Genomic DNA, 12317 nt, shown 5'->3' with positions numbered 1-12317 from the left:
TATACAATATATATATATATATATATATATATATATATATATATATATATATATATACATACATACATACATACATACATACATACATACATACATACATACATACATACATACATACATACATACATACATACATACATACATATATGTATGTATGTGTATATATATATATATATATATATGTATATGTGTGTGTGTATGTGTATATATATATATATATATATATATATATGTATATATATATATATAAATTTTTTGTTTGTTTGGTTAGAATAATGGTGAAAACCTCGTTTCTTATAGGTACATTACAGAAAAAAACTAAACAATATGACAGCTTGTAATTATAAGAAGCCTTTTCTTCTATGTCATATATACTATGGATTCATATTTTTTACATATTTTATTAGAGTATTTATTTTAATTTTATTTGCTTTAATATTTTATGGTCAGTAAATAGTAAGTCTACAGAATTTCATTTTATTAATAAAAAAAATAAACTGTGAAAACCTCTGGTCTATATTTTAACTATAAAAATACACTTTAATGTAGGACATCCAACTTCTGTTTGACTGGCTGTGCAGGAGATTAGTGTAAAAAGCTTTTTAAAGGGATAAAGGAAAAAAAATGGAATCAGCCAATCAAGTAAAATTAAAATTGATCAGAATCTGCCATAAAAACCTGATCGGAGCCTCCCTGCTTTAAACCTTTTAGCACATTAAAGAATTTAGTCCCAAAAATGTATTTTTGTTTCTATCAACAGTCTTAAGTCAGAAACATGCAAAATAGCTTCAAAAATACACCAAGAACATGAAGTGTAATGCATTTAACAGATTGCCAGAAAAAACTCCATAGTCCTATTCGACAAATTGCTGACTACAACATGGTATACAGCATTAAAATGACTTTAAAGTAAACTGTGATGTATGATTTAAGTAAGAGCATGTTTTATCTTTTTGTGTTATGTTTTATGAAATAAAAATGTTTTTTATTGATGTTTGAAGCAGATGTCTAATTTTGTTATTACATTAGGCTGAATCCAGTTCTAACTTTTCTGCACATTTAAACCACCATTGGGTGCCTGGAAAACAAAGTAACATTCTTTCTGTGCAGAAATAATGTTGTTTTATTGCAAGAATATGGTAAAAAAAAAAGTAATTTGCAAATGAACAGTGTACATGTTTTTTTTTTTTTTTGTTTTGTTTTCTTTCAGGGTCCGAGTGCCAGTGCGTATGTTACTTATATTCGATCTGAGGATGCCCTTAGAGCTATTCAGTGTGTTAATAATGTTGTAGTAGATGGTAGAACACTGAAGGTGAGTTTTAAAATAAAGCCATCAATTTTGATATTTACAATTAAATTAACACAGTTTTTAACTGATTGCTATGTATTATTGAGTTCAGTAAGTAAGTTTTTTCTTTTATCTCTCTCAAAGATGTGTTAGTTTAAATGATGACTATAAATTGACTTAGTGTTAATGGTTGTTTTTGTGTGTACAGTTAGGTCCATAAATATTTGGACAGACAACTTTTTTCTAATTTTGGTTCTGTACATTACCACAATGAATTTTAAATGAAACAACTCGGATGCAGTTGAAGTGCAGACTTTCAGCTTTAATTCAGTGGGTTGAACAAAACGATTCCATAAAAATGTGAGGCAACTGAAGCATTTTTTTAACACAATCCCTTCATTTCAGGGACTCAAAATTAATTGGACAGTTGACTCAAAAGCTATTTCATGGGCAGGTGTGGGCAAGTCCGTGGTTATGTCATTATTAATTAAGCAGATAAAAGGCCTGGAGTTGATTTGAGGTGTGGTGCTTGCATGTGGAAGATTTTGCTGTGAACAGATAACATGCGGTCCAAGGAGCTCTCCATGCAGGTGAAAGAAGCCATCCTTAAGCTGTGAAAACAGAAAAAAAACATCTGAGAAATTGCTACAACATTACGAGTGGCAAAATCTACATTTTTGTACATCCTGAAAAAAAAAGCAAGCCCTGGTGAATTCAGCAACGCAAAAAGACCTGGACATCCACGGAAGACAACAGTGGTGGATGATCGCAGAATCATTTCCATGGTGAAGAGAAACCCCTTCACAACCGCCAACCAAGTGAACAACACTGTCCAGGGGGTAGGCGTATCGATATCCAAGTGTAACATAAAGAGAAGACTGCATGAAAGTAAATACAGAGGGTGCACTGCAAGGTGCCAGCCACTCATAGCCTCAAAAATAGAAAGGCTAGATTGGACTTTGCTAAAGAACATCTAAAAAAGCCAGCACAGTTCTGGAAAAACATTCTTTGGACAGATGAAACCGAGATCAACGTCTACCAGAATGATGGCAAGAAAAAAGTATGGAGAAGACGTGGAATAGCTCATTATCCAAAGCATACCACACCACCTGTAAAACACGGTGGAGGCATTATGATGGCTTCGGCATGCATGGCTGCCAGTGGCCCTGGGACACTAGTGTTTATTGATGATGTGACACAGGACAGAAGCAGCCAAATGAATTCTGAGGTGTTCAGAGACATACTGTCTGCTCAAATCCAGTTAAATTGATTGGGTGGCGTTTCATGATACAGATGGGCAATGACCCAAAACATAGCCAAAGCAACCCAGGAGTTTATTAAAGCAAAGAAGTGGAAAATTCTTGAATGGCCAAGTCAGTCACCTGATCTTAACCCAATTGAGCATGCAGTTCACTTGTTGAAGACTAAACTTCGGACAGAAAGGCCCACAAACAGCCAGCAACTGAAAGCCGCTGCAGTAAAGGCCTGGCAGAGCATTAAAAAGGAGGAAACCCAGCATCTGATGATGTCCATGAGTTCAAGACTTCAGTCTGTCATTGCCAGCAAAGGGTTTTCAACCAAGTATTAGAAATGAACATTTTATTTCCAGTTATTTAATTTGTCCAATTACTTTTGAGCCCCTGAAATGGATTGTTTAGATGAATTAATGTATTTCTTTCTGTACTATTAAAGATTTAAATGGCACATAATGTTGAAATTTACTTTAGAGCAATTGGATTTTCTGTAGTCCTTATTAAAGTAATAGTGTTGATAGTTTTTAGAATTTTTTAATTTGTACTTAATCTCTACCTGGATTTTATTTTTTTTCTTTAACTAGGCCTCTTTAGGAACAACAAAGTACTGCAGTTATTTTCTAAAAAGTATGCAGTGCCCAAAAACTGATTGTATGTATCTTCATGAACTAGGAGATGAGGCAGCCAGCTTTACTAAAGAAGAAATGCAGGTAATTTCATTTTAGATTAGTTTAATAACAGATACAAAATTTTGTATTTTATCATCCAGTACGTTGAAATTCTACTGTACTATTGAATAACAGAATGCATTAATAGATTTAATTCTTTTACAGACATTTATCCCAGAGACTTTCAGACACATTTTGGATGAGCAAAAAAAGGAGCTTCCTTGCTAAAATATATTGTATTTCCATGTATTAATTATAAAATTGTTTTTTTTCTGCAACTGAAAATGGATAGCCATCTTATCACTTTGAGGTGGCTTTTTGAAATGCCAAGATGGAGTCAAAAGATATTATACCATAAACCAGGGTCTGCAAAGTCAGTCCTGGTGGGCCTAAATTGTTGAAGATTTTTGTTCCAATGAGAAGTCAGTTGTGGCTATTGAAGCACTTGTTGCTCAATCAACATCTTTATGCTTCATTGTATTTGTCTTGATTGTTTGAGTTCCCCACCCTTAATTATATATTTTAGTCTGAAACAGTTACATTCACAGTTTTAATTGCTCTTTATTAGCAATAAGTTTCAAATAACAAAGGAACCAGCATTTTTCCATCATACGTGTTTCTGTTTACACTGATGTATATTCATCGTGCATTGACTGGTATAATAAAGTATTTGGAAGGAAACTGAAGAGAAGAAAGTGAAAGGCTGAGTCTTAACTTATCTCCTTCAGGTTACAAATCATTTAGATGATATTCATGAAATGGAAAAAATGTGCAGTGTTGGAATGATTTGACATGTCTGAATGAAAACACTACCAAGCCATTGGGCAGGGTTGGTTTCTGAATAAGTAATCAGGTTGGATCAAAAACCGGCAGCCACTATGGCCCTCCTGGACTGACTTTGCAGGCCCCAGCTATTATCTTGAAGTTGTCACTCTGGCCATCCCACCTTTGTCACCTATGTTATTTTGACACACCAGTGACTGTTGGCCTTGTAGATCAACATGTGAAAATTGCTACCAAGCATTTACTTTTACCAGTGCATCCCACAGAAATCTCATCTAGAAATGGAGGCAACCTATATTGGGTTCTCTATAAAGTTTTCACTGTTTTAGTCATAGGTAATTTGGTGTTTACTGTTAAATCTTTTGTGGGTTTATTCAGACTTGTCCTTAAATAATGATTATTGTGATGCATAGTGCTAATCTGGGTAAGATAAAAAAAAAAAAGAAAATTTTATTATTTTTTAACTACACATTAATAATAAGCAACAATAACATTAATAATTAACACATAATAAATACAGATAAATAAATACAAAAAGTATTTAATTATAAAATAATTTAAATATGACCCTTGTAGATGAACAATTTTACAAATAGATTATATGCAATTAATAAATTGCAATAAACATTGACATAGTTTTCTAAAAACTTTTAATATGAGATTAGCACATAGAAAAGTATTCTGTTGTTAATGCTTTCCCAACAGAAATCAAATCTGAAATTGTTTTGGTGTATTGCATGACTGTATTAATTTTATCTGTGACTAAACACTTTTAATTTTTTACTACAATGCTGAATGCAGCTCTGTATTCATTTGTAGGTCATCAGGTTTTCAAACCCAAGTTTTACTTTTTTAATTGTTGTTTAATGAAATCAAAAATTAGCAGTATGTTGAAAAGCTGAGGTAAATTAAGCCAAACTGATGGTTTATTAATGTAATAATAAGTTAGTCTTTTTTCTTTCTTTTTGCAAACTACGTTTGTCACATGTTCTTATACTCAAGGACATTAAGCTTCCTTCAAAAACATAATGACAGAAATAAAGTCTGATCACTAACATAGATACTCTGAAAACAAAAAGAGTACTTAAATAATGGATTAACATAATTGTATGATAAAAAAGGGGACAGATTTGGTTAATTAAAGCACTAAGAATTTGAGACATTTAAATTCTGAATTAGTTTGACTCATCAGTTAAATATTACTCTACTAATTATTTTCCCAGCTAATTATACAAATGTATATCTTACAGTGGCAAATGTTGCAAGCCTAACAAAGTGATTATGTCACAGATCAGGTTGTTACAAAAACAACTTTAAAGGTTTTGTTTAAATGAAATTATCCTTTATTATTGTGAAATTAACTAAATTCAACCAAACAAATGTAATAATGTTTGAATTTATATTTTTAGCATTGCTTTTAAGCAGTATCTTCTAGTCACTGAACAGTAAATGTCAGAATAAAATTAGAATGTTAACATGGGAAGATAAATCTGGTGTACATGATGATATCATCCTTTATAAATAGTATACCCAACCCTCATTTCCCCATCTCCCCAAGATTATAGAATCCAATGAATTTGTGGTTACACTGGAGTAATCGCCATATCTATCTCATGAAATTCAACTCTTGCATTGTAGTTTGATATTCATGAATCCCATTACTATCTTACTTAATTTATAGCTGGACACCTACTTAATTAATATACCAGTATTTTAATGCTATTGTTACTGTTAGTATTTATATGTTTTATATTCTGTTACAGAAAAGGCACACTGTTGTCCACTTGAATAGTGGAGGTACTTTTAATTTAAAAGATGACAAAAGGATTTTTTGTTTTTGCTGTGATATTGAATAGGTATCAAATATTGTGAAATTTTACTGTAATTTGCATTGAATACAAAAATTCTGGTATTGTGACATTCTTACTCCTATTTAAACACCTTAATGGCAGTACATTTTGTCAGTTGTCACCGTCCGGCTTTACACTATTAAACTATATGAAATGCATCTCCTGTTTCTTGAACAGGATGTAATGAATATAGAGCAGTGCAAGTCCCAAGAATAAATGTTTGGCATACTATAGCTCACCAGATGAGATTCATACCAGCATAGTGTTTATGCCAAAGCCTGGCCAGGTTTAAAGATGGCTGAAAAAAACACTATGATCAATGGAATCAATTTCTGCTTGAGATCCAAAAGAATACAGCAATCGTTTATGTCCGTCTTAGAATTTCCATTAGTTACTTTTACCAGTCATTCTATATTAACCACAGACTGGAACACTTCAAATAAATTAATTAAATAATAAATGTAACCAATTAATCGGACACAATTTTCTCTAACTTTTTGGATGATAAAAAAGATGAGTTTTGAGAATACTATTTTGAACAATATCTAAACTGTATATAATTTATTAGTTTTTAAATAAGGGTGCATTAACCAAACTGATTTTAGACTATTGATATTAAAAACTTTATAAATCTTAGAAGTCTTGTCTGCAGAATGTGTCAAATGTATGAAATTAATTTTTAATGCAAGAAAAAGTACAATATTACTCTACTTAGATATATTTACTCAGTGTTTCAGTAAATTTGGGGCAATCTGATTTCTAATATCAACAGATTTACCAGGATTAGAATCAATAATTTCATTATTAACTGAATTTATTTTTCTGCCAACAGTCTTAAACATAGAATTTGACAATTCCAAGCAGCCAAATTAAAAGTAGATTTTTTCATAACCAATTATATGTTTTAGTAAATCTCTGATTAAGAAAATTCTGTATGTGCTATATGAGTTGTATATGCCATCTTCTAAAGCTATATGGTTACTAAACCTAACCAAAGTACGTATTTGCTTAAGGAATATAATTTTTTTTTCTTCTGGTAATCATTTTTCTTCCCCCTCTTTATATAACCTTGCCTATTATATCAAGAGATGTTTAGTCTGAATTGCCACATTACACAATAAAAAACTAATTGCCAGTATAAAATCAGTGGTGGCGTGAGGGGTTACAATAATTTTTTTCTTTTTGAATTGCATAAAGGGAATTATATTCAGTATTATAAGCTTGTTCAATTTTTAAAGTATTTGTTGATGCTTTAATTAAAATGAAATCCTCAAACCAGAACCATGACACTTCTGTAAACCTCACTCCAGCTGTTAGTTAAGCTTATTTAAAAAAATAAAGGACAAATATCAGTGCACTGTATTAAATTAGTTTTTAATCTTACTGTAGTTAATAAAATGTATGTGTTTTGAAACCAAATGACTGTTGGAGAAAACATTATCTGGAAAACTAACATTAGGTAGCCATTTTTAACAGCTATGTGATAAGCAACATCAACAGGAAATCATGTAAAACAATTCATTTTTTAAGAATTCTGTATTAGGCATATTAAACTGTTGTACTTTTAAAATAAAAGAATAGTGAAAGCCAGTGAATATGGACATGGGTATTTAAAAGTTATTTACCTAATGTTTTGCTAATGGTATTGGATGCAGCTTTTGAGCCTTTCTGTTTGAATGCAGGCCATCCTGACAATATAGACGAAGTCTGCAGCTGAGGAAGCTATATAGTAGATTTTTCTGGATTTTTGAGTAGATACTGTAGTGTTTAAGTCCATAAAACTAATAATTTGTTAGAGACCTCCATCTGCTTTAATCTGTAAACAACTACTACTGTACTGTAAAGTTTCTTGATGTGGTTACCAAATGCATAATTTATACAAGCAGTTGAATTCTAATATGAAATGACTGTCCATGTCTGTTTAATATTGTTTTTGACCAAGTCTAACAAACCTCAGAAAAGAGTAATTGAGGCTTTACATTTATTTAATCAGACTTAGAGGATCAATTGTTTAATTTCACATTGCATAATTTAGTTATTAGTTTCTGGGAAAACATAGCTGTGAAATTTCATGATTCACTTGGTTCCAGCTTAGGATGCAGAACCTGTAAAGACCTATGCATGCAGCAGTCTTAGTTTTGTCTTGGTCACTGATTGGTTTCAAAATGTCTAGTCATACATTACTGCCATGATCACAGATATTAATCAGTTACTATTTTGGCTTGGATAAGTTACAGTTACTTTTTGCAAAGTAAAATCTAGTGTACTGAAATACAAATAAAGTGCAGATATTTACAGCAGTTAGAACTAATCATAGTATTATGTTTGGGGCAGACTAAGACGTCACGGTTCTCCTGTGATTCCCTCCATGGCTTCCATATGGTCATTTGTGTAAATCATATTCACTTTATTTACAGGTGAATATACAACTCTACAATTAAACATTATTAGTCTTAAAACTAGTCTAAATTAGTCTAAAAATCCACTAGAGTCAGGCAATCTGTAAAGCACTAGCACAGACAGAACTATTGGATTCAACAGCTGGAATTTTAATAGAAGTTTTCCTAGGAAGAAAATGCAGGCCACTTTATTAGATTAAAACAAAGGCAAAGCTAAGCACTTGAACAAGGAAATTACAAGTATCACTGCTTTTGATGGTTCAGATAAGTTTGAGTATTAAACTTTTCAGGATTTACCCTTCAAATGTTAATGTTATACATTATTTAAAATACAAAAGAATTACAGGCTTTAAATGTATCTTAAATTCTTGCTTAATGATTAGAAAAATCCAAGCTGTTGAAAGTATAGTTTTCATTTTATGAATAATCTGTTTTGGTTATTTCCTTTTCTTAAGGCTGGCAAACATCAAGAATATGAACAGAAGCTTCTACAGGAGTTGTATAAAATGAACCCTAATTTCTTGCAGCCTTCTGTTAGTGGTGGAGAGAAATTAAAGGGGAAAGCCAACAATCTACAAAGGTACGTTTTGTTAATTGTAGTGAATTATTAATATTGTGTTTAAGATGCTACAGTTTATCCCACTTGAGAATCTTTGGTAAGCATTTTAGCTGTGAGACTTTTTTAACTTATTCCTAAAACCGTAGGGCATCTAGATGTGCAAATGAAATGGATATGCTTAAATCAAATTGTATAAAATATGACATCTCCTACTAGGGACTGTACAGGATGTGTAGAACGATACTGTTTTGGTCAGGATCTTATTTAACTTTTAGCACACATGTGATGTGCTGAACCTTTTCTAATAAACTGTGGTTTTATTAAAACAATTCAAATGACCGTTCCATGCTTTTCTCGGTTTATTTATTTTGAAAAGATTTTTTTCTGTATTTACCAAAAAAATGATTGTACAGTATATGAGTTTAGGGGTTATCACAGAAGCACTTCAGTGAGCTCTGCCTCCTTATACCTTATGAGTTTGATTCCTGACTGGGTTTACAGCTCGTCTGGAAATTCCTTGTGTTGCTGGGATAGAGTCTGGCTTCCTGGAACCATGTACTACAAACACCAGGCATAAAAAAAAAAAAAATTTGGATAGATTGATTGGTACATCAAATAAGAAAAAAAAAACCCCACACTCTTCAAAAGCTATTGCTTTTGCCTGAATTTGACAACAAAAACGGGTTGTAAGCTTATATTTACATTAGTGGGTATATAAAAAGAAGTGTAATAAAGTTCAAGAATAAATTAAGTATGCTTAGATTATTCAGTGTGACTAAATTTTTCATTAAATCATATTTTCTTGTTTGACAATTGTACCCTACTTATCTCTTCAATTGCACACTGATATGCTACGACTCTCTGTACTGTTTTTGAGTAGTCTAATCGTGGCTTAGGCTGTAGCAAATTTGCTAGTAGAAAGTTTCTCCAAATATCTGGCAAAATTCTCCTATGAGTGGGAGCATTTGACCTGAAAATTTGAAAATATTATTGTTTTGTAATATCTGCTAAGTTTAAGAAACTTTTACTAGTGACTAGCACTAGGATAAAAGTTAGAGCCACAGTCATTTTTAAGACAGAACAGTTAAATTGTGTGCGGAGTGCACTAATCAGTTGCCACCATTCTTACTCGCGAGTAAACTGAAGTAAAATAATGTTTCAGCACATATGTAGTCTAAATCCCATAAAACTAGCCTGTTAAATGCATTTGCTAACTTTATTTAGTCCAGTGTTGCACACTTTTAATAAACAATTGGGTGATTTTAAAGATGTATTTTTTTTTTTTATCTGTCACAGTTAAAGCAGTTGATCCAGGTCGAAAAACAGTTTTGGTGGCATAGTAACATACAGCTGTCCACCCATATGGAAGTTTGCTTTTTTGAAAAGAAACACAATTGCTACAGCAGTTAAGATTGCCAGATACACAAAATCCTAGTTTCACTGTTAAAAAGTTTTGATAATACTCAAATCTTAAGTCTCCTCTGTTTTGGGGAGAGGGCGTTAGGCTCCTTCAAGGTTTGTTTTCACTCTCACTGTACCATGTGGCTAATTATTATCCATGCATAGTGAACACGCCTTCTTCTCATATCCTAACATAGAACTTAAAGATCAACCTGCACATTTGGCTACAAGCACAGATAACTTGTCCCACAGCATTATATTTCCGGAGGATGGCTCCATCAATGTTAGCAATTACAGCTTCAGAGGACGTTGTGTTGGCCATGCTAAGCATTATGGGGCGATGGTATTATTATTATTATTTTTTAAAAAGTTTTAAATGTAACGTTTGCAAAAACGGAAAAAGGGAAATATCAGAATGTATTGGGCTGAACCCCAAGGAGACGTGGCCTTACCTCTGAAACCCCCTGTTATATGGTGATACAATGGGAAACAAATAGTTTTTTTTTTTTATTACCTCCTCTTTGCTCGATCAGCTGCTGGCTTGCTGCTGCCGCCGTGCTGCATTATCTGCATCTCGTGCAGCGCTTCAAACATTTAAAAGCCTGTACAGCAGTGTGGTGTAGCGGTTCCACAGCTCACGTCAAAAAGGCCAGTTTTTAAAATAAATCATTGCCGCACTCGCTGCTTAGCGAGGGGGTGTGGTGTATGTGGCCAAGCGGTTCCCGTGTAATTCGTGATGTAGTTAGTTCTCACTTAACACACAGGTAAGGAGTCATATGCATCTGTAATTGTTCCTGGAAGCTGCTAATTGCCCCATCTGATCCATGTCCCCATAATAAATAGAAGCGTGAAGCGGCAAGGAGAGAAAAAAGAGAGAAAGTAGCGGGTGGTAGTTTAAGTAAGAAGCTGGCAGGAAGGAGAGAGCCGGTGTGGGCAGGTGGGTGTTCGAGTGAGAGTAGGCTTGATGTAGCAGAGGCAGCTGAAAGGAGAGCCCCGAGAAAGAGTGTTAGGCCGACACTAGGTGGGGCTGAAGGAAGCGGTCGCTCCAGATAAGCAATCAAGGAGGGCTACCGGATGGGCGACTCGCTGTTGTGGGTCCCAGAAGGGAGACGCAGGAGAGTTGCAAGTGATAGAGAAGTCGTACCGTGCTTTGGAATTTTTAGAGACTGCTTCATGCTATTGTTTTAACCTTGGGTTTTAAAGGATCTTTTTGTATTGGCTTTTAACCTTCTCCCTTTCACCTATTTTATGGATTATTTATTTAAAGATTTTGAAGCACTGCACTATTTATTTTGAATACTGCTTTGTTGTTACTGTTTTTAAATAAAAGCCCTTTGCACTTTTTGCACCATCCCCTTGCTTCGTTGTGCCTCACTGCCTAGCTCATCAGTGACATTACCGATGGTGTCAGATTCAGGGCTCCCGGAAGGACAATGAGAGCGTGGAGCGAACCTGCATCGTCACAAGCAGCTGTCCTACTGCTTGTGTTTTATTTCTGGCCCCGGGTGATGTTAAATCTTTTGGCACAAAGTCCCATCTCGTGAGACCTGAGTTCTTGTTATTTTTTAGTTTATAATTTAAAAAAGGAGTAAGAATCTGAAAATCTAACAACATCACATTAAAGTTCAATAAATTCTGAAAAGAATGAAGCCAAACATATATATGTTGGGTTTAAAATAAGCCCGATTTATGCATGTATGTGCATGTATGTATACGGGTTAAATCCCATTACACTGAATACTGCAGTAGTGAAATTTTCTGAACAGCAGGCCCAGATAAACGTTAATAGAACATCATGTTAAACAAATCTCATTTTAACGAAATGGAAATTTCAGGATAATTGTTTTTTCGGCGAAAAATGGCTACCAAAGATGATAATGTGAAGCATCAAATACTTAATGGTACTTCTCAGAGTTTTCTTTGGAGTGAACAACAAAAAAAAGTGAGAAATGGCATCAGTTTATGCTGAAAGAAAAACAATCCTGGAAATAGTTGATTCTGGAATGAAGAAAACTTACGTGGTAAAAGCATTTTGGAATCGCATCTTCATCTAACGTCTTGTTTTAATTCTGTGTTCATACCTGTATTCTATTAAAAAAAATTACAACTAACGTCT

The 12317-nt window shown here is 33.4% G+C and overlaps 1 protein-coding gene across 6 annotated transcripts in view; it reads left to right on the top strand.

Annotated features, from left to right (window-relative positions):
• Positions 1-12317, top strand: part of cnot4b (CCR4-NOT transcription complex, subunit 4b) — a 196107-nt gene that overhangs the window by 108838 nt on the left and 74952 nt on the right. For all 6 annotated transcript variants that reach the window (XM_039769478.1, XM_039769475.1, XM_039769473.1 and 3 more), the window contains exons 5-7: positions 1211-1312; positions 3126-3251; positions 8697-8821. In XM_039769478.1, the coding sequence (XP_039625412.1) occupies positions 1211-1312; positions 3126-3251; positions 8697-8821 (353 nt within the window). The remainder of the gene's footprint in view (positions 1-1210; positions 1313-3125; positions 3252-8696; positions 8822-12317) is intronic.

The sequence above is a fragment of the Polypterus senegalus genome, chromosome 11 (genome assembly GCF_016835505.1).
Source record: "Polypterus senegalus isolate Bchr_013 chromosome 11, ASM1683550v1, whole genome shotgun sequence".
Lineage (NCBI taxonomy): Eukaryota > Metazoa > Chordata > Cladistia > Polypteriformes > Polypteridae > Polypterus > Polypterus senegalus.
Note: the sequence above shows the minus strand (reverse complement) of the source record. Positions and strands in the feature narration are given on the sequence as shown.